The sequence below is a fragment of the Ammodytes marinus genome (assembly GCF_949987685.1).
Source record: "Ammodytes marinus genome assembly, chromosome: 24".
NCBI classification, from domain to species: domain Eukaryota; kingdom Metazoa; phylum Chordata; class Actinopteri; order Uranoscopiformes; family Ammodytidae; genus Ammodytes; species Ammodytes marinus.
Genome location: NC_137228.1, coordinates 11,631,472 through 11,656,835, shown reverse-complemented (window position 1 = coordinate 11,656,835; position 25,364 = coordinate 11,631,472). Strand labels below are relative to the sequence as shown.

Sequence of the window (25,364 nt, the reverse complement as noted above, 5' to 3'; positions counted from 1 at the left end):
TGGATGCAGCTGCTGATTTGTTGCGACTCACACCGGCCAGCTAAGAAGCTCCAACATCCACTTTGAAGACCTTCTGAGTGCACTTTATCTATCCAGGACTGGACTTATGTATGTCTGCTTAATAGTGAGACTGAATATCTGTATAAATAATCGCAATTTGTAGTGAAAATGCGCACCAAGTTGTAGAAGTGGCCCAACGGGAGCTTTAAGCTAACCAGCGGCTAGCTGACATTTGCATTCTTTGTTTATTTTATTTACCTAATTGAATACGGTGATTTGTACCTTCCTGAAGTCGAATTTGTTCTTGTTTTAAGAAGAGGGACACTGACTATAGCCAACCTACAGCCCGGAGCGTTGAACTTGATTTTTTTCTAAAGGACATATAAATCATCTGACTTCTCACTTATGGCTCCTTAGTATCGCGGTACTGCAGCTGACCCAGCTAGCCAGCATCTGTGCTATATAAAACTCTCCCTCGGCGAGTCCTTGAAGGTAAAGAAGATGCACCACCAGGACTTCACTGGAGGAGACCCGCCAGGGCCTGGGAGCAGGAAATCGAGCTTCCACTACCGGAGGGGCAGCAGCAGCGGAGCGCCCGCCGCGATGGACGACAATCCGGGCCCGGCTAGCGGATCCTCCTCCCCGGGCCTGCACCACCAGCAGCCCCCGTCCCAAGCGGCTGGCTCTCAGTTGAAGAAGAAGAGCGGCTTCCAGATAACCAGCGTCACCTCGGCGCAGATCAACGTCAGCGGCAACAACAGTTTAGCAGACGACACCGAGAGCTATGACGACATGGACGAGTCGCACACCGAAGACCTCTCGTCCTCTGACATCCTGGACGTGTCGGTGTCCCGGGCCACGGACACGGGCCAGCCGGAGAGGAGCTCCTCCGACGAGACGCTGAACAGCCTCCACGGGGTCGACACGCCAGGGCTTGTGTCGCCCAACGAGCCCCTCCATCCGCAGGGCTCTGTTCAGGGCATGGTCAACGGCATGGTTCATCCTCCTCACTATCCTCAGCAGCAGGGCCATCACCATTCTGATAGTCTGGGAGGAGGTGAACCCTCATTGCCAGTTGTCCCAATAGGTAGTTCCAGCCCAGCTATGGTTCAGAGGCAACCCATGTTAGACAACACTAAACCATTAGCCCCTGTTGTTGGTGGTGGGATGGTCACTGATCTCCAAGGCAACGTGGCTGTTGCTGCGCTGCCTCCTTCAGCGCCTGCAGGTTTTGACAACAGTACTGTCAGTGGACAAGCAGGAGGACCAGGCCCGCCTGCTGCTGCTGCCCCGACCCCCAATCCGCAAACCCAGGCCGCCCCCGGGTCTAGGTTCAGGGTGGTCAAACTAGACACTAACTCCGAGCCCTTCCGCAAAGGCAGATGGACGTGTACAGAGTATTACGAGAAGGAGGTCCCTCATTCAACTCCAGCCGAGGTGGTGCCAAAGAGTGGTGGTGCGGATGTGGCTACCGCGGAGACCGAATCAGCTGGTAACCCTGGTAACATAGTACAGGCCCCACCACACCCTGCTGTACAGCCTCCTCACACGCTGCAGCCCTATCCGCCTCAGCAGAACCAGGACTTCACTAGTCCACAGGGCGCGCAGACTCAGAGCCCACCACAAGGCCTGGCCCAACCCACTCCTCTGGCCTATGCATCACCCCAGGATGTAGCTGCTGCTGGTGGGGCGCACCTTCATAAACCAGTGGCCCTTCTGCCCACATTAACACCTCAGCCTCCACCTACAATCCCCCAGCAGCTGCCCTACGCTGTGGAGGGAGGTTACCCAGCCCCTCAGCTCCAAGCAGCGGGCATGGCCATGGGAAGTGTCCGCCAGCCAGACTTCATCCAGCCCACCGCTCCCTTCCAGACCCAGGTCCAGCAGCCTCCGTTGCCCCACAATCTCCCAACAGGAATCCCCATGATACCTGGTCAAGGGGTCCCGGCCACACAACCACTGGTCGGCATGGTAATGTATAATATTGAACACAGTACTCTTTTAACTTGTGAGTCTCCTTTTTTATTACTGGTGGGCACTTTTAACAGTTTATGCTATGTCATTTTGTCTGAATTGATTTTGTTCCTGTTTGATTGGCTTTGTCTTATGATGGTGTGATTATAACTTTGTGTATTGCTTTTTTATGAGAGTGCACTGCCAACACGCTCGTTGGATCAATACAATGACAAATAAACATCCTTATTTTAGATTTTTTTAAATGTATTTAGGATTATTAGTTATTACCGTATTAACAACTGTTCTTCCTGGGATCCACACAAAAGATAAAACAAAACATGACATTCAACACTACATAAACACTTGCACATTGTTAAACAAATACATTGTAAGAGATATTTATTTCTACTGTTCCATTAACATTTATTTTATTAACAAACGTGTGAGACAAGCAAACATGGACACGTTGTACAACTATACATTAGACTCCCCTACTTAGATTAACACCACACATTTCCTCCACATTCACATCCCCACTATCATATGGCAAGGCAAGTTTATTTATACAGCACAATTCAGAAACAAGGCCATTCAAAGTGCTTTACAGGGGCAAAATTAAAATACACATTAGAAAAGCGAATGAATAAAACATTTAAAAGTGAATGAATGCAGTTTAATAAGATGATTTCTTTCTGACTAATTGCTCTATGTCCTTTATGTCCTCAGCAGCTGGTCAATCAGGCCCAGGTAGCACCACCACCTGCCCAAGCCACCTTTGCGGGACAGCCACAGCCCCCCTCCAGCGCCCCGGTCCTCCACCCTTACATGCCTCTGACTGCAGCCCTCCAGCCCCTGCTCAACCCAGGGGGGGGCGCCTTCCCCCAGGCCCATGGAGGAATGAGCTCCATGAGGTCCAGCCACCTGGAGGACGCCCAGAGGCTCCTGCTCCAGCACCAAGGCCTGCTGGCTCTGCCCCGTCTGGGGGCAGCAGCAGGGGGAGAGGGGGCTGTGGAGGCTGGGGGTCCCGCTGGAACGCTGGCCCACATGGGGATGTCTGCCGAGGCCAGTGCCTTTATGGCAGCCGCCGCAGGACTCAGGGCCCACGCTGAAGGAGAGGAGGACAGGTGAGGATCGACCGCCTAAAAAAATAATAATAATGTATTAATTCAATCAACCTTTATTTATACTTAAGACATCATTGAGGGGTGACCCTTTTTTCCAATGACGCTGAGTTAAACAAAACAATGCAAGGTAGAAACAACAACAAAGAGAAGTATAAGCATTCAGATACTAAAATAAGAATGACATAATAAGAAGGAGACAGTGATGTAGAATGGCTGCAATTAAAATGATGGGCAGAGAGTCAGATTTGCGGACTGATGCGCTGCACTGCACCAACGCGAGTTGGAATAGTAATACATTGCTGAAATACTGCTGTTTATTTTCCATGATACAAATAAACGGTTTTCTGCCAGTGTTGTGAGGCGTATCGGTCTGCAAATCTGTAGTGAAAATGAATTAAGCGTACCATTGAACGGATGTATATTTTTTAGATAAGCATTAATATGCGTGGCGAACAAGCATTTTTCTGCTGGCCCCCTCTGTAACAGTAGAATGCTGAATTCTGCCACAGCGACGTCTCACCCCAAACTCCTTATAGTGAGTGCACTAACCACCATATCCATAAGGTCACAGACTAACTATGCAGTGTTGGTCTGGGTTGTGTTGTATCAACGTCATAAAAACGTTCCCACTGTTTTGGCAGCAGATTATTGTTACCACTTTATACTGTCCTGTGTTCTGGTTTAGCAGGAGATTCACGTTGTGAGCACAACAAGAATGCCTGCAGGCTATGGAGGGACTTTGACTGAGTGCTGTCAGCCTCACCCACGCACCCAGAACTGACATGCGTGGCTTTTTATTTAACTGTTGGTTCGAAATGCAAACGGTCTAAAAAAGGGTTTTCTATGACGTTATGAGAAGAATACAGTCTTCTGTGTAGCTCTGTGACTAAAACAACAGTCGCTGAGTGAAATAGTAAACATACTGTACTGTACATATGTCAGTTATCAGCACAGCAGGTCAGTGGTGAGCTGAAGCCAAGCGTCTCTGTGTTTTCAGCTGTTGAGATTGTGTCTGAGCTCCGGGGAAAAAGGAGGGTGCAATAACTCACTGCTGGCTTCATGTTGACGTAGTCTCGCTGCGTCGTATTCAGCTGCAGACAGTGCATGACTGTTTACTGTGTGGAGGCTTTTGTCAGCAATTTGTGGCACCCCATCATGACTGTGAGTGTGTGTGTTTAACATGGTCTGCATTCTCTGTAATAGTGTTTCCATATATCCGTCCGTCCGTCTGTCGCCCCGTTTCCTTGTCATGAATCGTCCACTGTCCTGCTCATAGTCCTGTGTGTGTGTGTGTGTGTGTGTGTGTGTGTGTGTGTGTGTGTGTGTGTGTGTGTGTGTGTGTGTGTGTGTGTGTGTGTGTGTGTGTGTGTGTGTGTGTGTGTGTGTGTGTGTGTGTGTGTGTGTGTGTGTGTGTGTGTGTGTGTGTGTGTGTGTGTTTGTGTTTTACTGTTGCCTTTGTTTATAGCCATGGTCATTCCATGTTAGGATCTGGCCCTGACTCTCTTTTACTGATTCTGCTGTCTTTGCTGTCCCTCTCTGTTTCTCTCTTTCTCTATCTCTCTCTTTCCTTTCATTCTGCAGTCCTCAATGCTCTACTCTGGCATACCCTTGGTTTACGTACAAGTTAACAGAGCCTAGGCTGTATAATAGCATCTGATTTTTCTTCACCACGGACAGGTTCTTCAGTATTCACTGATTTTTACAAAAATGCATCATGACAACAAGCATTCTCCAGAATCACTGACTTCACTTTTAACTCTGATAGGAAGAGATTGGACTGTGGCTGACGTATCATAGCTGTGTGCATGGCTGTTGTCATGTTGTAAAACAGGGATGTTGAGGGTGTGTCTGCTGGTTCTCGATTCACCTGCTTGCTGTCTGTTTGATATATGGCCTTTTGAGGTTGATGTCAGTGAGAGCGCTGAAGGCAGAGCGGTATTAATCAGGGCTTTGGTCCGGTCCGCATGCCTCCCCGGGTGGAATTTCAGCCTGCAGCTCAGTGCTGCTATGATCCCACATTTGGAGAGGTGCCAGCATTAGTTCACAGTAGAAAGAAAACACACATACTTCTTCCAATATATGTGACACTGTGTCCTATCCTATATAGATGACAACTAGCTACACAATGTTAAAGAGGACCTATTATACTTTTTCGACTTTTATTTATAGTCATGTTTAACCACACTAAAGTATCAAATAATGACGTACATGCATTTAGACGTATTCCCTGCTGACCGTCTGGGGTGGCTGTGCAGAGCGCTAAACACTAGGGCAGCCGGTCGAGAATTCACTTGTTCAAATTTCCGGGATTCGTTACGTAGAGAATCCGGATCTTTCCATGTATGGTAATGCTGCAACATGGTTAGGCATGCTCCTGCCATGTCCCCGCCTGCCTGCTCAAATCTGGCCGTGCGCTGCTGAAAGTGTTCCGGAAGGTAACCAATCACAACGGAGTGGGGTTGGCAGGAGGGGGGCGAGGGGGCGGAGAAGAACGAAGCATAAGCTGCATTCCAATAGTAGTTGCACTTCCCCTCGTTCATTTACCCTCAGCCCTTGGTATGACGTAACAGCATACGTTGCACGGAGGGAACTTGGAGAGCGGAGGGAGACTGGGCGGGGGAGGAGCGGAGGATTTAAATGGAACCCACTTGCCCTTGTAGTCGCAATGGACCGTCAGTTACATAGGTAAATCTGAATGCAAAAAATACAGAATTATAACATTCTGCTAAGGTAGCCTATGTTGCAGAAAGCCATTTCCATAGCATAACAAACATTGAATTTCGACACGGTAACTCAGATTATCAAGATATTGTTACTTACACATGTAAATTGTTTGCTCCGACATATTTTCTTATTTATGTTAGTTTCAACCAAAAACATTTGTTTTAAATAGTCCTCTAATTGGCAGCCATCTGTGTTATAGCAGCAATGTGTAAACTGCAATACATTCACTGGATTGTTCGTATGGAAATAGGATAGCCTAATTGAGGCGTTTTGGAATATATTTATATATATATATTTGTCCTGCGGGTGGCCGCGATGTCCCTAAAAGCATACAGTCTACCGGAAAATAAAAGGAGAAGAAGAAGAAGACGAACTGCAATGCACTGTGGGTGATATCCACCTCGGAGTGACCATGGATGTTCACTTGATCACTCAGCCCTCCGAGGGTCTATATCACGAAGTTCACTTCAGTTTCCAGACAATTGGAATGACACTTAAGATGGTGGTGGGGATTCCCCCGAGGGCAAGTGCCTAGGGAAAGTGAACGAGGGCATGTTCAACGGGTATTGGACCGCAGGGCTAGTGTTGACAGAGAATGCTGAAATCGCTGAGATGAGAGGAAGAGCTTCCCGAAAATCTACATGGTTTTTTGTGCTGTGATTCGTGACAGGTTGCTCTATAGGAGTCATTAATGAGAAATTAAGACCAGAAAAGTAGTATAATAGGAGATCTTTAAACAAAATAAGCTAATAATTTATCATTCACGCAAACGTGTGTGCGTGTCATACAGTGGTTAAAAGCACTTCCCACACAACTAAAAGTGTCATGGTGCATTTTTATGAGACAATTTAATTGTCTGACTTCATCGTTTGGAACCATAAAAATTCAAGAGATGCAACAGTTTATTGGCAGCCTTTATTTTAATTTATTGCTGTTTATTTAAGAACTGCTTTAAAGGTGCACTATACAGTTTCAATTGGGGGGATTTGTTTACTTTTGCAGAGCCTGCAGTGAGTTTAAAAACATATTTTCTCGATATGGAATTCGACGAATAATTGTGTCATCATAAATCAAATCAAAATCGTCTTTGTGGAACTTGGAACCAAATGTAAGATTATATATGTCTGAAAACCAATCTGTGGGCCCTGCTGCTGTAAACAACAACAGTGAAACAGTAACTTGTCAGTAAAGTTTCTAACTTCAAATTGTCTTCCAGGGATATAATTGTCCTGTGAGTAAAGTTTGTTTATTCAGTTATGAGAATATACCTTAGAAAATGTTCACTTCTCTGACACACCCAAAGTTACATAGTGCACCTTTTTAAATGAGGAAAACGTGTCCAGCAGCAGTTCAGTACAGTGGGTTTAAACATGGCGGAGCAGTCACGAGTTTACAGCACGAGTACAAAGTGAAGCGATAGTCATCAATCAATGTGTAACAGCAGTCGGCAGGTGTGCCAGAGGTAGATATCAGAGGCTGCCTGGCAAAGCCCACTAGCTCGTTAAAGCCGTTTTCTAATACAAAGTGACTGTGTGTTGATATAGTGACAATAAGCTCTGTAATGTTCTGGCAAAGCAAACTCATTCTCTGGTTTTATAGCTGGTATCAAAGCTCTACTTCCAACACTTATGTAAAGCTGCTCTTGTTTTAAAGGTGGAGTCAGTGATTCTGGAGAACACTTTTTTTTTAATTTTTTTTGTCAAAATCAGTGAATATCTCTTCACGATCCGCCACCTCTCTGTACTCCTGTGTGTGCAATTGGTATTAATACACAGCCTAGGCTTTGTAAACTTGTATGTTAAACAAGGTGTATGTAAACAAAGGGGGCCTGCCGGCTGCCGTAGCTAGCAGTATTAACACTGGACAGGTAGCGGATCGTGAGGAGATATTCACTGATTTTGATAAAATATGATTTTGACAACAAGCATTCTCCAGAATCACTGACTCCATCTTTAAAAGCTCCAATAATAATTATCCATTCATCAGTGTCCATCATCAGTAAATGACGATACACAGATAAGAGCTTCAACAACACGTGTCTTTGTCCTGAGTTTTGCCATTAAATTCACATAAGCCTATAGTATATTAAACAATATTTTAAACTTGTCCTGACTATGTGACTGAAGGCTGTTCTGATTTTTATGAGGCTCTGTTAATCTTGCATGTGTTTTAGCGATAACAAGCTGTCTGCCAAGCTCTGTAATTGTCCTTTACTCATGATTTATGTTTTGTTCCCACTGAAACGCCTGTTGTTTAGGTTTACGAGGTAGGGTGAGTCCCAGACGGCTAGCACCAAATATGGGCAAATGTTTGGAGCCGCTGTGTGTGTATAAGTGGAGTTGATTTAAGGGTCTGAAGAATCCCCCAGGGGCCTGGTGCATTAAGATAAAGCTACTGTATAAGTAGTGGATCATTTAACTATATAACATGTTAGTGAACCCAGAGATACATGTGATTTATGGTTGTGTGTATCATGTAAATGGTAAATGGACTTGACTTATATAGCGCCTTCTAGCCGATTTTCTCAGCCCCAAAGCGCTTTACATATCTTACCACATTCACCCATTCATACACACACTCATACACCGATGGCAGTGTTTCCTGCAATTTACTTGATTAACACTGTGCAGAATTAAAGCTGGGGTGGAGGATTTGGGGAGAAAATGGCAGTTAGGATAGAGATTTGAATCCAAATACCTCAACCGCTCCACTTGTTCTCTTTGGTCCTTCCCCTATAGTCCCTCCCTGACATGCTCTGTCTACACCAACAACGTCGTGCCAAAGTGAATGGACAGTCCGAATAGCCAATTAGAACAGAGAATCGGAGCCTCACTCTGATTGGTCAAAGTGTACAGCTCATGTTAACTTTGACCAATCAGAAATCACATACCCCAGCTTTAACTCAACTAGATTTCAAGTTTATATTTAAATTTCCGAACCTAATTTACGTTATATTTTGCAGGTTTATTTGCAAGTCTTTTAAACGTCTTTTTCAAATAAAAATAATTTCAGGAGAAGACATTATTGTGTCCTACTTTAATAACTAACTATTATGTACAATCATATGAAAAAGTTTGGGAACCCCTCTCAGCCGGCATTATAATTGACTCTGCTTTCACAAAAAAAAATATAAAAGTGGTATGTCTTTAATTTACCAGGAACAGCTAAGTACTGGGATGTTTTCCAAACAAAGATTTTTTGAAAAGCAGTATTTGGTTGTATGAAATAAAATAAAATGTGCAAATTGCGCTGAATCGTTGAACGATGTACAGATACACAATCTGCAGCCAGATGTTCTTACAGGTCTTTGGAGGTGATCTGTGGGTTGTGTGCAACCATTCTCACAATCCGCCGCATATGCCGCTCCTGTTTTTTTCTTGGTCTGCCATGCCTGGGTTTAACTGCCACTGTGCCTGTGTCCTTCCATTTCCTGACAACGTTCCCTACAGTCGAAATTGACAATTGAAACCTTTGGGAAAGCTTCTTGTAGCCTTCCCCTAAACCATGACAATGAACAATCTTTGTTTTTCAGATCTTTTGGGAGCTGTTTTGATGATCCCATTCTGTCTCACTTCAGCAGAGAGTCAAAGAGAAGTGCAACTTGCATTTAGGCACCTAAAATAAATTTTCTCATGATTAAACAGACATTTCTATGAGGTTCATGGCTTAACAACATAATCCAACCAACTTTGTGTTTAAAGTCATCAGTTTTACATGCTGTTACAGGCATTAAAATCAACAAAACCACAAGGGTACCCATATTTTTGCACAGCCAGTTTTTCACATTTTATTTTATTTCATACAACCAAATACTGCTTTTCAAAAAATCTTTGTTTGGAAAACATCCCAGTACTTAGCTGTTCCTGGTAAATTAAAGACATACCACTTTTATATTTTTTTTTGTGAAAGCAGAGTCAATTATAATGCCGGCTGAGAGGGGTTCCCAAACTTTTTCATATGACTGTATATTGCTTCAGTTGCAGATTTAATATCCTACAAATCCAAAAGCCAACTTAAAGATAGGTACCTACTTATATACATATATTTCAACCTCTTAAAGCTGGTAGACCCATTTCTGTTTCTGTCTGTAAACTTGTGAAACTTAATTTAAAATTCTGGTGGAAAACTCTCTGATATGAATTTAACCTATAATCTAAGGGGAACACCAGGACATTAAGGGGAGTCCAATGTATATGTACAGCCTACAAATGGCAAGCTCTCAATACACTGTCTGCAGCATCACATTAAATACACATGACTAAAACTTTGTTTGTCCTAAAATGAGATCCTTTTTAAGGCATCATTCAATTATAAACTATCTTAATCACATACATTTAGGTTTCTGTTTTATTGCGTTGTTCCTGCTGTTGGTAGGATCTTTAGAAATATAAAGTTGGACAGCAGCTTTGTGAAACAGCGACTTAAAGGTAGAAGCTTTGTGAAACAGCGACTTAAAGGTAGAGTCAGCGGTTCTGCAGAATGCTAGTTGTCAAAATCATATTGTTAGGAGAAACTCACTGATTTTGACAACAAGCACTCCAGAATCGCTGACACACACCACCTTTTTAAATTGTATCTTTTAATGTCTAAGGAACCACATCCTTGTGGTGTCAAAAGCAATAAATCACTTAGGTAGTTAAGTCATTTGTCAGTTTTAATGCGTTGTGACATAAACTTTATGCTTGAGCACAGACATAAACTTTTATGTGGTCTTTCTCTCACCGCGTTGTACCACCATCTCCCCACTAGGTGGCAGCATTGGCTCATAAATGCTCACCCTGCAGCCCCATCAACAGCTGTTTATATAACACTGCACTTAGCGTGCTTTGAGAATCACTGACCTCAAACGTGGCTCGCAGCTCGGCGGAAGTGTTGTCCCTGCACGCAATGTTTGGCCTCACAAACAAATGAATGGCGTTATATCTTTGAAACACTCTGGGCGTCTGTGCTTGCTGTCAGAAATGGACTTTCTAATTAGATAAAGAAGTGTCTGCATAACAGTACAGTTATTGCTACATCTTCTGAAGGTTTTGTTGTTTGTTACTCAGTAGGTGTGCTTTTTCTTAGGGATGGACTGACTCACTCTTTCCCGTAGCTTTTCTTTTGTATATTTATACATATCAGCATGTCTGGAGGCCTTTTATTTATACTGTCGCAAACGATTCTGTTGAGAAGGGGAAGTCTTTGACGTCAGATAGTCAGAAGGTATAATACGCTCTAGGCAATGGTGACCATCTGGTGTTTGAGTGTGTTTACAAAGGGGAATGTGGCTGTGTCACAACATCAAATGTGGGTAAACTTGATCCACGGCTCTTCCCACTCTATTGCAATCAACGTGTACTTTCATTATGAGGCTTATTGGTTTGTCAAGCCATTTCAATAAATATTTCACTATTTAAAGGTGCACGATGTAGTTTCAGGGGAGGGGGATTTGTTTACATTTGCTGAGCCTGCAGTTATTTTACACAACATTATTTTCTCTACATGGAATTCTTAGTGTTGAGTATGGTAATTCAAACTGTGTTCCAGGGATCCAATTTTCCTGTGAGGAAAGTTTGTTTATTTAGTTATGAGAATATACCTGAGAAAATGTGCACTTCTCTGACACACCCAGAGTTACAAAGTGCACCTTTTTATAGTTTTGAAGTCTTTTTTTCTTGCAAAAATTCCAAACATTCCCTGTTCCTATTCCACAATGGAGGAATTTTGCTGTAATTTCTGCCTTTCTTTGAAATATTTAATCATGAACTGGATATATTACATTTTTGGACTGTTGGTTGTACATAAAAAGGCTTTACTTAACTTCACACCAAATTATGACAAACCTTTTTTGTTTTAGTAATAACTTCAAACATTAAATGGAGGTACAATCATAAAAAGATGTATGGATCATGAAAATAATGGTTAGATAGTTTTGGAGTCTTTGCTTTATGTGGTAGAGGTTCATGGCTTTATTATTTATGCCTGATGCACCACATGTAATGTTGGAGTCTGTGATGAGATAACACTGTCTTCAGGCTTGGCTGTGGTTTTCTGTAAGTACATCTTGATGCAGCCAGATCCAGTTTTGAGCAGCATGGTGTGGAGATGCAGCATGGCAGTGGTGGCGGGCTGGGGTGCAGAGCAGAGTTCCACGGGTGTCACGTTTGCTGGCCTTGTGCCTTGATGCGGAGCTGCAGATTCTTTAAGGGGCTCACGGGCCAGAGAGTGTGTCTGTATGTGTCTGTGCATGTCCTGTGTGCTTCTCCTGACAGCAGGAGCGGGTCAAGATGGAGGTGTTTAGTTTAGATCTGTTTTTACTCCTTAAGGATTTTACACAGAGGGGAAAAACAAGAGGCAACATTTCTGGTTTAAACTGGTGCCACAAGCTCCTTTGTTAGTTCATGTTATTTCCCTTTTTATATACAGGGTTAATAAAAGCATATAATTTAAAGGTAGAGTCAGTGATTATGTGTATTAACTCCAATAATTCCACATTTAAAATAAAGAATTCTGTGCTTGACACTGAAATGCTTTTTAGTTGTTCCCTATGAATGAACTAACAGTAGAGAGGGAGGATGATACTGTGTTTTCATGGAGCGATGCTTGTTGTAAGTTGTCAAGTTAGCTAACCTCTGTGGGAGGGTTGTGTTTATATTAACATAAGGATGAACCCTACTGCTTTAACTTGAGATGAGAGACAATACTTTAAATTGAAGAAATGTTGAATGTGTGTAGTAGGGCTGAGAACCTCCTAATTCTATAATAATCATAATAATAATTACATTTTGATTATTTCGGTCACAAATCGATATCGATTCAAGAATACTTGTAGATGACAAAAAATACCCAAATAATAATTATTTTGTCAGAGGTCAAAATGCTTTCCAGTTTGGTCTTTTTTTGACTGAGTCTTCCACAGTAAAATGATCACTCTCCTAACCTGTCCATTAAAGATAATAATACCCCTCTCAAAGTGAAACTTCCTGGTAAAGAGCAGAGAACTGATAATATTTCTGGGTAAAAGCCGGCTGTGTTTGTTTGGTGTCAGAGCCCTGGACCCTTCCTACTGTTAAAACACATTAAGATCCCCACACAAAGCCGGCACACACTGGGAGAGCCTCTGGCAAAGAGAAGAAGATCCTCTCTGCTCTCACTCTGTTTACATTGACAGCTCGCCCTAAAATTTTGAAACTTAAAACTCTGCTAGACTGCTGTGACCAAGGTGATTTAAAGGGATAGTTCAGTATTTTTGAAGTGGGGTTGTAGTAAGAGGTATTCTGGAGAACGCTTGTTGTTAAAATCAGTGACTATCCCTTCACGATAGGCTACCTGTCCACTGAAAACATTTATTGTGAATGGACATGTATTAAAAGAGGATAGATATCTGCTGAAAATCCTATTAGCAGCGTGTAAAAAAGCAATCACGAGGCTGTGGTATAAGCCAGACCCACCAACACAAGATGACTGGCTGAAAATTGTGACCGAGATATATGCTATGGAACATCTGACACATAAGATAAGGACCAAAGAGGAGCAATGTTACAAAAAATGGGAGAAATGGACTATTTACACATCGACGACAGGACTACATTCACAATGACATTGTTATAGAACAAAGCTTGAACACATCATGGCACCCCAGCATTGTATTATTTGCATGTTAGTTTTCTATTCTTTTTCTTTTTTACCTTTTTTTTTCTTTCTTCTTTAAACTCATGTTCATATATTGTAAAAGAGAAAAACAATAAAAATAAAGTGTCAAAAAAAACAAAAAAAAAACATTTATTGGTTAATACACAGCATAGGCTCTGTAAATAGGCATGTTGCTTGCTACCATGGGCCCTCTTTGTTTACATACACTTTGTTTACAAACCAGTTTACATATCCTAGTAGGCTGTGTATTTTCTTTTCAGCACACACACAGTAAGGACAGGTAGTGGATCCTGTCATATGTGATTTTGACAAGTATTCTCCAGAATCGCTGACTCCACCTTTTTCAAACGGTTGTTATTTGCTTAATACATGCATGACCGCGTCTCCTCTTCATGTATTTGACATTTTTCAAACATTCATTGCTGAATGTAGAAGGCAGACGAATCTCCTCTTGTGTTATTTTTATCTCTGTTAAAATGTGTCCATGCCTTCATAGTGGTTAGGCAGCGTTGTAAGTGAATACCTTGTCCGTCAGAGGAGTAATGTCACTGAGAAAGCGCTAGAGATGAAAGAGCTCTCCTTGTGTCCCGTATGGCACAGAGAGGCTGCTTATGTAAGGCATTGCGTGCATGGCAGAGACCCATTCACATACGCTTGACTGAGCCGCTGCCCTGGAGCTCTCTGTGCGATGCCATGATGATGAGAGCTGAGTTTCTTGGGCGTTCCTCCCGCTCTTTGTTTTGCCTGTGTTTGGGCATCGAGCAGCAAGACCGTTTATTCACCGCTTTGCACACAAGTTAGAGGGCTGTTTTTTTTCCCTTCAAATTGCTACCTTGGTCAGCTTCACCTATACTCAGGAATTACTGTGAAAATCAAGAAAAATGTTACGTTGCAGCTTGCAGGTCCAAAGTTGATTATGTAAATTGTTTGTTTTGAACCAATTCCAATGATTTACTCAACCAGATTTCTGGGTTAATAATTTTTAAATTTGGAACATAAAACCACACTTACTTTGTGTGTGTGTGTGTGTGTTTTTGCGTGCGCAGTGGGGTTGATCTTTCTGTCGACCTCGATTCTCCTCCTTTCGTATGCCGCTGTTCAAAAGCATCCTAAACCGGATTCCGCCAGTCTGCAAACATAGCCCCCCCCCACACACACACACTCCGGTGCACACAATACTGGATAGACACATGCAAGGACAAAGTGACGCAGCGGAAGGAGGACGGATCACAGAATGGAATGGCATGGTTTGATGAGGGTTATGAAAAGTTAACTCAATATTTCAGTGCCTGACGTTATCCCCTATTTTGTCTTCCATCCTCCAGCTGTGTTGTGGTTTTAGTGTCGATGACTTTGACGTGTTACCAGTCGTTTCCCGCGATTGCTTTTTGGGCGTCCATTGTTATCAAACCCCCTAACGGATTTCCACATAACTTATACAGTGGTGGCAGAGTTGGCTCGGTTCTACTATAGCTATAAACAAGGGACACACACACACACACACACACACACACACACACACACACACACACACACACACACACACACACACACACACACACACACACACACACACACACACACACACAGTAGAGTTCAGCTCTGTTTTCACTCACACCACACAATAAAGTGAGGCGGAAACGTTACTTACACTCAGCTGGACACTTTTGTGAGTGTGTGAACCGTGGAGAAAGGGGGAGATTTCTGTAAGTGTATGTACAGCAACGACACAAGATGGCATTAGGGTGGCTGCTGTTGGCGCCATTGATATCTCCTCCTCTTCCTTTGACATGCCTGTACTACGAGGCAATACTCTAATACAGAAAATTCCAAACACAGAATTCAGCACTTCTTTAGCAAGCTCAAGTGAAAACAGCCTAAAATAACCGGGATTTGCATTTAAAAATAGGCGTCACTTCCCTCAAATATAGTCCACTCCCTGCTTTGCAATGAAACGTTATATTTTTAACTATATGGGCAATGCAAGTGCCATCTGTTCTTTTATTCCCCTGCTCAGTGGCTACTATAGGCTCTCATGTAACCTGCACAGGGTGTGGCGGAGATGGAATATTGCTGTCGGGAATGGAAAGTGTTTTGGTGATGGGTGAAGATGCTTTCCAAATATGTGTGTGTTGTGAAAGGCTCAAGGGAGAGTTCCGTTTGGCCCTGCTGGTAAATGTTTTTATCCCTATAGTTTAGCCAGGTCCAGAGCTCATTCACTCACTAGTAAAGGCTAATGGCTTGTTTGAGCATCAGCACAGTAGCCTGGCCAATAAGGATGATTTGAATTTGGCTTTAAAGTCACAAAAGCGTGAAGCATATTTGTCGTTCTTCTGTTTCAAAGCTCTCTTACCCTTTTATTATTGATGTGAAGGGATATATGGGTCAGCCCTTATGCACGTGGCACATACAGAGGCTTTGGATGGACAGTGAATACATAATTATATGATGTCATGACATCAAGGTCGCTCGCCATTGGCTAAGCCGAGTGTTGCTCTGTCAGCGATTGGCTGATAGTTATCTCCACATCAGTAAACACTTCACTCCGATGGGTTTTGTTTCAGAGTGGGCATGCTCACATAGACCCTAGATAAGGACACATTATACACCTATTCAGTGGGTGAAGAATTTAGTTTTTTAGGAAAATAAGATATGCCACAGATTACTAATGAAACCATTGTATAGGGAGTAGGTTCCCAGTGAATCTTTGGAGATATTTTATTGTGTAACTTGTGCACTCTCTCTGTGCTGATGTTTCTAGCCCTCCACTGTGTTGAAAAGATGATGTGACCTTCACCTAATGAGGTTAATAATTCCCCAGCATGCATTGACCTGAATTCCACCAGCAAAACTCAGTCCGCGCGCCCCCTTCACCTCGCCGCCATTTTGTGTTCTCCACAAGAGCTCGCGTCTTCCTTCCATCGCAGCCGCCTCTTCCCTTTGTTCTCTCCAGTTCCTCTTCTCACCACTGCTTTTCATCAGCTGTTTGCCAGCGAGCGTGGAGGTACACGTGAGCCCATAGCCCCAGTGCAGACCCATACTGTGTGTCCAGTGTGCATCCACTGATGAGGAGTGACAAGACAGCTCAAGCCTGCATCAACAACATACACAATCCCCTCCAGTTAAGTTGAGGAGGGGCGCGGTCCTAGCAATGTTGGTGTGCCTACGTGTTCTTCCATTAAAGAGGCAATTGTATCTAGTTTCAGAAAACGGTATTATTCAGGTTTTAGCTCGGTCAGGTTTTTTATTCAGACAGTGGAGATATTGGCCCTCCTGTTTGTGTACTACAGTAGAAGTTTGCTGACTTTTTGGATTTATATGAATTGAACCATGTATATTTATTGTTATATTTTTGTATATATTGTCCTATTAATTTTTTTAACTACACTATAGTGACCTTCCATTGTGTCCTGATTAATGTTTTATTATAAGAAGAGTGAGGGTCGCAGGAAGTGAATGTTTGTTTATTCAGGATACCAGTAGTTGTGTGCCTACCACCATCACAGAGGCGTTGTTGCGGGAAACTGAACAGTAAGGGCGTGAACGAGGGGAGTGGCTTGTTAGCAAAGTCCGCGAATGCGCTAACAAGATGTGTGTGTGTGTGGAGGTGCGGTCAAAAGTAGCTCATCCTAGTGGACGGATCAGCGTAATCTCTGCTGACAGTTTATATAACAACAGAAGGGGGGGATGTGACATCACATTTTGCAGTGACATCACAGACCAGCCTCCTATCTCTCCCCCTCTCACTACACATAACGCGCCCAATCGTCTGAGAGTGTATATATGTGAATCAGGCTTAGTAGGGTGCAATTCAGGAGGGCTTATCACACCATCCCGTACGTACACAAACACTGCCCGTCCTACGCAGCTCCCATCTGGGGCTAACTGGGCCGGGGTCAGGAGGACGCCGGAGGTGCAGTATTAGTGGTGGTGTTAGTGTTTGTTTTGGGTATTCTTTTCTTTTTTCTGGTGGGGTGGGTGTGACGGGGGGCCCACCACTGCTTTGGCTGGAGTCTTAGCTTTAGCCTTACAGCTTCAATGAGAGAGAAGGGGAGTGTGGCCCCGGCCGGAGGAGCGCGGGGCAGGGACCAGACCACCGCTCTAAAGCTGCTCTTCTGGGAGCTGGAGAAGCATCTCAAGAGGTAAAACCATGGCTGTGGTTGTTGTCACGTTGTCAGGGCACTGGTGGTGATGATGGTGGTGATGGTGGTGGTCCATCTACGCAGCCTGTGGGGGAGGGGGGTTAAACAAGGGAGGATGTATCTGTTTGATCGTTGTTTAGGGAACCGTTCAATCGATCGAATGTCGTCTGTCCTTTTGTTTTCGGACTGAAAAACACGAGTATACTAGGGCCTGTAGTTATGAAAGAATTAATGCAGGAAACTTAAAGGTAGAGTCAGCAATTCTGGAGAAAAGCTTGTTGTCCACATCACTTTTTGTCAAAATGAGTGAATATCTCTTCGCGATCTGTCTGTATCCTGTGAATGCGCTGCAAAAAAAAATCAGGTTGCTAGCTTTGGTGGACCCCCTTTGTTAACATAGCCTTTGTTTTCACATACAAGTTTACAGAGCCTAGGTTGTGTATGAACACCACATACGGACAGGGGAGCGCATCAGGAGGAGATGTTGAACTCAAGTGATTTTGACAATTGCTCTCCAGAATCACTGACTCCACCTTTAAACAGCTGCAGTTTTCAAAACCTACTGTGAGCATGGCAACCGCCTATACCTGCAGCGATGCATTGTGGCACATCACCTCAGCCGGTTCAAACTGCCATGATGCGTTCGAGGACACAATGTTCTTGCTGCTGCTTCACACGCATGTTGTTAGAGCCGGCTGTGTATCAGTCTGTGAGTATGAAAGCGTGTCCAATACATTCACTGGCCACAAATGGACTTCAGTCTCTCATATGCAATAAAGCACCAACTATCTCCAACTATGAATCATCTCAGCCTTCAGATAACATACTGTACTTTTGTTTTGCACCCAACACTAGACCCCAATTTGTACCTCTTCTCCGGAGTTTTTAATATTTGCCCTGAACATTTGTTTTGCATAAGCATATATGCACAGGCTCCCTCTATAACAGTGCACTCATGGGACGCTGGTAAAAGGAGAAGTCCCGACAAAAACGTTATTTTCCAGTTCTCGAAAATACCTCAATGCCCCGTGCAAAGTCCATGACAGGGAAATACAAAGATATTAAAGATATTATCAGGTTGAGGGTTTGATCTCATCACCAAACTACCACGTTGAGAGAGAGAGACACAGCACACACACACACACACACACACACACACACACACACACACACACACACACACACACACACACACACACACACACACACACACACACACACAAACACACTGATTAAATTAAACATTTCAGGAGGTGTTAATAAAAACCACACCCTGACTTTTGATCGTTTCACTCTTTTTATCTTTTACACTAGAATGTACTTTCAGTTCATTATCTAAACTGTTTGCAACTTGACGACATCAGTCCACACCTAGTATAGAAATAAAAAAAATATTTTGCTGGGTTAATTGTTTGAACTCTATCTAAAATATTCTTTTTTAACTTGAATATCTTTCAAGATTTATAGCACTATTCTGCTGTGTGATAACCTTACATATGAATTGAAATAGCTTCAGGCTGAATATTGGAATCTGGTAAATTATACAACTGGAGAACATAATCACTTTTTTCTGGGGATGTATAGGTAGAAAATTGTGAAACTGAACTGAGGGCAAGCTTTCATCTTATTATTATATCTGCCTTTAAACTAACAGAAAGTAATAAAAAAAGATCCTAACCCATAGATAGATACTGCAGTGTATCCTTACATTTGAATGGGATTACCACACAGTTAGCAATAGAGCGTAAGGCAGGACGGAGGGGTGTAGGGGTGGTTCTGCTTCCCTCCTAAAGAACAGTTTGTTCCAAAGAGGACAAAGGAGCTTATCTTCTACTGTTTCTGCCATCTTCTCAGCCGTCCTGTCCACACTACAGCACCCGACACTTTGAGAGTAAATGTCCCTTTTACAGTCGCAGGTGACAGCTGGACGGTGTCGAGCTCAGCCTGTTTTACTACAGGGGTCAGCGTGTCGCCAGTTGATTACCTTCACTCAGATTACATGACGCTCCTTTAGTCAGAGTCAGTCAGATATACTTTATTGGTCCCTGGGAAAGTTGGGTTTGTTACATTTGATCCAATTTAGAAAAGAAACATAGAAATAAATGATGTTAGAATGTGCTGAATGTGTAGTGTAGGCTATGTCGTGTGTGTGCGTGTGTGACCCCCTTTTTAAGTATGCCATGGCATATACAGCCAATAGGTGGAGACATTGTTTCACAAAGCAGCTTTCAATTATTGCCCATCATGAGTAACAGCAGTGTAAACAGTGAAACATTAAAACCATACTAAACAACACATCATCGCATCTGAAGACCTAAATAGACATTTTAAAAACAAAACCTCCGCTGTTAAATTCTGTGTTTTGCTTATTTCGAAGTCTCATTAAGTGGTGTGTGCTGTATACTTCTGGCTGCGGGGTTTTTATATGCTGCAGGTAGAGCGATGATGCATGGATTATTACCATGAGCCCGCCTCTCGTCCAATCAGCGCCCTGTCCTCTTGTGCATTATGCTAATGAGCGAACCCTCTCGACCAATGGCAGGCGCTGTTTTCCCTGCATCACATTAACGTTGTTTTGCTGAGCTGCAGCCCGCCGCTTCAGTCTTTTGTGTGAGCTCTGTTCTGCCGGCTGCTGGGAGCTCAGTCTGCGGTCGCACCCCCGCGCCCCTGGCCCATACAATAACAAGAATGCGACATTTTTTCTACTTTTCTACCGCTGGATTTCCAGTTTATACCGCCGCACAGTCGCCTTTCGGGGTTTTAATGGAAGTGGGGGTCGCAGCATGAATTCCCAGTGTTACACAGTGGCGATGGATCTTGGCGTTTGTCAGCTGAGGAATTTCTCCATATCGTTTCTGTCCTCCGTGCTCGGGAAAGAGAGTGCAGTCAGGGTTGACAACAGGTAAATAAAACCCTTTTTGATTTTTGGCAATTGTGCGGTGGATTCTAAAATGAGGCGTTCACGCCCCCTGAAATATGTTGGTTCATTGATTCTCCGCCATCAAAGTCAAAAGCTCTGCGATCGCGACCTCCATTTGCTTCGTGGCACTGGCAGACACTCATCACTTTATAGATTACCCTCCCAATGACAGCTTTATTACGCTTTTATACATTTCTTTCTCTTTCTCTTTGTCTCTCTCTCTCCCCGTAATCGCCGGTCACGTCTTGATGCAGACGCATTCTTTCTCTTCAGTTAAACGCACCCTGCAGTATTCAACTTACGTTGCATCATGTATTGTATCCTTTATTCCCCACACAATCAACCAATAAATCTCATGTTTTTCTGCTTTTGTTTTCTTTCTTGCAGCTCCTCCGGTGCAAGTGTGGTGGCCATTGACAACAAGATTGAACAAGCCATGGTAAGCGCGTTGGTTTTAATCCTCTTAAATGCCCAGTGCACAGTGTTTGTAAATAGGCCTGTATAAGTCGTCCTATGCGCTGCCTCCTCAACTGTTACGTAAACCACGCACAGTAGCCTATACAGCTCTATCGCACTGAAATGCTGTTATTTTGACATTTGGAAGAAAACGTTAAGCTTTCACTGAGAGCTGACACGGACCAGAATGAATGAACGAACGATAGAATGAATGAGAAGCACGATTTTTTTTTTTATGCTAGACTTGGCTTGTATTAGAAACAAAGCCTCACATGGTAGAATACCTTTCCCCGCACATATCATGGACCTATCATAACAGTCAGAGGCTATATGCACCTGCTGGTGTTAATTGAGTCAACAGGAGCTTCCTGCTCTGTCACGGTTTTGGACAGATGATCTCCGGTTTGCTGGCAACTTGATGTGGGCCAGGCTAGGGTTCACACGCTATCCCGAGCACCCTCTCTCGCATGCATGTACATAGTCTCTCTCTATGTCCCGTGTTGCTAGGCAAGCAGCAGCCTCCCCGTGGCTCGGTATAAATAACTCCGCCGGTGATAGGCTCCTCCCACCCCGGTGCAGGAACATTTTGTTCCCTCTTCACACTGGGCCGGGGAGGAGGAGGGGCGGGGCTAGAGCGGAGGGATGCTCACTTCATCCATCAGGCTGCTGGACCAGTACAGTGCTCAGGCATCTTCACAGCACAGGGATGCCCTATACAGCTGCTTCCCCTTTAAATAACATTACAAAAACCCACTTTTTCTTTGTTGTCTCCAGCTTGACACTTTGAAGTGATTGACGATGCACAGCTGGCCTTTTATTTGCTCTGTGTCTAGTTTTTCCCCCTTACTGTTGGAGTCAGCGATTTTGTTGAGGGCTTCTTGTCAAAAGCAGTGAATATCTCCTCACGATCCGCCACTTATCTGTACTGTGTGCTGGAAAAAAAATTCTGGTGTTAAAACACAGCCTAGATTCTGTAGACGAGTGATTAAACAAAGGGGGCCCACCTAGCAACATGCCGGTTTATAGAGCCTAGGCTGTGTATTAACACAGGTTTTTTTTTAAGCGCACACACATTACGGATATCTAGCGCAAGGTGGGGAGATATTAACTGATTTTGACATAGTGATTTTGCCAACTACAGTAGCGTTCTCCAGAATAGCTGACTCCACCTTTAACTCGATTAATTCTGCTGTAAGAATGGTGTTTTTTAATGTGAATTCCTGTGGGACCAGATTTATATAGAGAGTAAATTATCAATATTGGAGTCAAAGTATATTTTGTTAAATATAAGGGAAGCTGAACAAGGGTGGTTGAAGGAGAAGCTGTGTGATTGAGAGGATGGCGTGTGAGAGCAGCGACGTAACTACAATAGTTAGTTATGTAATTGATTTTATTCTTGTGATTATTTCTCTATAACTCAATGCTCATTTAGTCTGCAAAATGTCATATTTTTTTCAAATTACATGTTTTGTCTGACAAATGGTCCAAATCCCAGTAATTTAAAACGCAAAATGTAGAAAAACCATTCATCAATTATTAAAATAGCCATTAATTTTCGGTTGGTTGATTAATTGGCTTATGCAGACCATGATTAATTGATAAACAGTTGGTCTACACATGATTCAACAAAAATTTGGCGATTTAAAAAATATATATATATATATATATATATATATATATATTATTAGCTAGTTGTATAACAATTGCCTCAATTATTGCTCCATAGACAAATAATTTAAGTTCTCGTGTAGCTTTAAAAATAAAAATAAACGTACGGAAGCATGTGGATTTTGTGGTGTGATGTGGTTAATTTTAGGCATGCCGTAAGCATAAATATCACGGTTTCACGGTATTGCAATTACAGCTCTCAAATGTCTCATTTATGAACGGTCTGGGTAAAAAACAACATAAATGATAAACGCTAATACCTGAGGACGGTATGACGGAGAATAATAGTGGTTTTGCAACCTTGGACTATTTCATATACCAGTTTCATATTTCGTATACATTGAGAGCGGTTATCGGCGCATGCCTACATAGTTCATAAGTATTCTCCTCAGAGAAAGCTGGAGGCAGGATGCTGACTTCCGTATAGCTAACCATCTCTCTCTCTCCCTCAGGACCTGGTAAAGAGCCACCTGATGTACGCGGTGCGCGAGGAGGTGGAAGTGCTGAAGGAGCAGATCAAGGAGCTGATGGAGCGCAACACTCAGCTGGAGCAGGAGAACAACCTGCTGAAGAACCTGGCCAGCCCAGAGCAAATGGCCCAATTCCAGGCCCAAGTCCAGATTGGGGGCTCGCCTACCGGTACCCAGCCTGCCCTACCCCCTCTCCCTGGGGCCAACACAGCAACACAACAGGCCCTCCCCTCCACACAACAGAGCTCCACACAGCAGTCTGCGTAACCCAGGACGTGAACACTGGAGCCCCCCTTGACAATGAAAAAAGGGGGGTGGATGAAAGGAAAAAATCGCGCCATACTGTGAATTTAATCTAGCATCAAGACCGACTATGCCACCATCTCCAGGAAGCTACACACTTCAACTCCTTTTTTTTTCTTTCTAAATATATTTTTTTAGGTATTTTCACCGTTTATTTGCAACAGTTGAAGATTTGAAGTACAGAGTGGAAATGTGGAGAGAGAGGTTGGGGATGACATTGCAGTTGACGGCCCGTGCAGGATTCAAACCCGGGTCTGCTGTGATATTAAGGAATAGTATGATCTCTACCCACTACACCTATGGGAGCGCACCCCACACATACACACACACACACACACACACACACACACACTTCAACGCATAACAGGAGGACGAAACTTTCTAGTGTTGCACATTTCATTTAACTGAAAGACTTCGGAGTTGCACCGGTGTGTGTGTGTGTGTGTGTGTGTGTGTCCGACATCAACTACCTGCTTCAGACAATCGTCTTTGTCGTGACGATAGAAAAGAGACAGAGCTGATTTTTCTTAATGTCCGGCCCCGGCCAATCAGGAGGGAGCAACGCTGCACGCTCCTTTGCCGGGGCCGTAGAATCCCTCTGTGGGACTTTTTGGAAAACGTGCCATCGTCTACTCTCAACCTAGCACTGTCCTACTTCTACTTTTTTTTCTTTTTTTTTCTCTCTTCTTACCCTGTATTGTCCTGTTTTTTCCGTCTCATCTTCTTGGTCCGTGCACTTTTTTCTGAAGGTGATTTTGACAGTGGACTTTAAAAAAAAAAGATTTGGATTACGGCACGACCCATCTGGAATGGGTGTCAACTCAGCTCTCTGTCCCTCCACGGCATCTGAAGACGAACAAATATTAAATCTATATTATTCGCTGCGTCCAATGTTTCCCCCCACTAAGAACTGTGTTCTTTATTCCCGAGGTCCAGGCCGCAACGTCCCCACCCTGAGCAACACGCATCTGTTGAAATATTCATGCAGGGAATCAACCTTTTCTTTTCCTTAAATAGAGCTCTGTGAAAGGTTTAGGCTTTTCTTTGTGTCCGTTTGGCTCTTGTTAATGTAATTAACGTCCTAGTGTAAAAATAATTGACGGCGAGGAAAAGAAGTAGGACACGTGACTGTTTTCCTAGGTTTGTACAGACTTAAAAAATTCCCAATTCAACTTTTGCCAAGTGCCTGGATTCCAACCATAGATACATATATAAAAAAAAAACTTTTTTTAGTTTTATTCAATGTGTATATATTTATATGAAAAAAATTATGTATATATATATATATCTATGGTTTTGGCCAGGGTTTGAACTACCTGTCATTCCTCAGGGTGGGAACAGAAGAGGATAATTTACCTCTACACTAAGATGCTGTCCCAAGGCCTCTGTACGTACTGTACCTGAACACTTGCTCGGATGATCTGGACTGTTTTTTTTTTTTTTTTTTGCATTTTGGGGAGAACTTGTATTTTGTTTTATTTTTTCAATGAATGGCAATGGTGTTTTTAATTTCTTTTCTTTTTTTTTGTACAGTGTAAGTGTTTTGAGTTGCTCATAGTGCAACTAGAGCGCTGAACACAATTATGAGACACTTGGCGATTTCAAGAGAAAGCTAAAAAAAATGCCTAGCACAAGTATGTCAATGTTTTGTGCATGTTGTTCCTCAAACCCATCACAAATGTGACATTACAATTGCACTAGACAGTTGCACCTCAAATAAAAAATTAAAAGAAAAAAGCTGGACTGTTCCGTTTTATTTTTCCTACCTTGGTTTGACATCTTTCATTCATTTGACAGCGACAGGATAAGTAAAAAGTGAGTTTCAGATATTAACACACCACAAATGATTGCTCTAATCCTAACCCCCCAATATAAACATAAATACCACATTTTGTAGATAAATAACCCTCCCTGCCTCCCAGTTGACCCAGACTTCCCAGTTAGAAGTAACAGCTGCTGCTGCCTC

General features: G+C 43.1%; 1 protein-coding gene across 1 annotated transcript; it reads left to right on the top strand.

The window, feature by feature from the left end:
- The first annotated feature begins 328 nt into the window (after positions 1-328).
- LOC307269892 (TSC22 domain family protein 1) lies at positions 329-25,102 on the top strand. The gene is made up of 4 exons (XM_080052974.1): positions 329-1,971; positions 2,683-3,080; positions 20,889-20,940; positions 23,078-25,102. The coding sequence occupies exons 1-4, from the start codon at positions 502-504 to the stop codon at positions 23,360-23,362; spliced, it is 2,205 nt and encodes a 734-aa protein (XP_079909100.1). The 5' UTR covers positions 329-501; the 3' UTR covers positions 23,363-25,102.
- Positions 25,103-25,364: the final 262 nt, after the last annotated feature.

Excerpts from the sequence above, each read along its gene's own strand:
- LOC307269892 (XM_080052974.1), top strand. The coding sequence starts at position 502 with ATGCACCACCAGGACTTCACTGGAGGAGACCCGCCAGGGCCTGGGAGC. Across the intron at positions 1,972-2,682 it reads CACAACCACTGGTCGGCATG|CAGCTGGTCAATCAGGCCCA; the intron begins GTAATGTATAAT and ends TTATGTCCTCAG. Across the intron at positions 20,941-23,077 it reads ACAAGATTGAACAAGCCATG|GACCTGGTAAAGAGCCACCT; the intron begins GTAAGCGCGTTG and ends TCTCTCCCTCAG.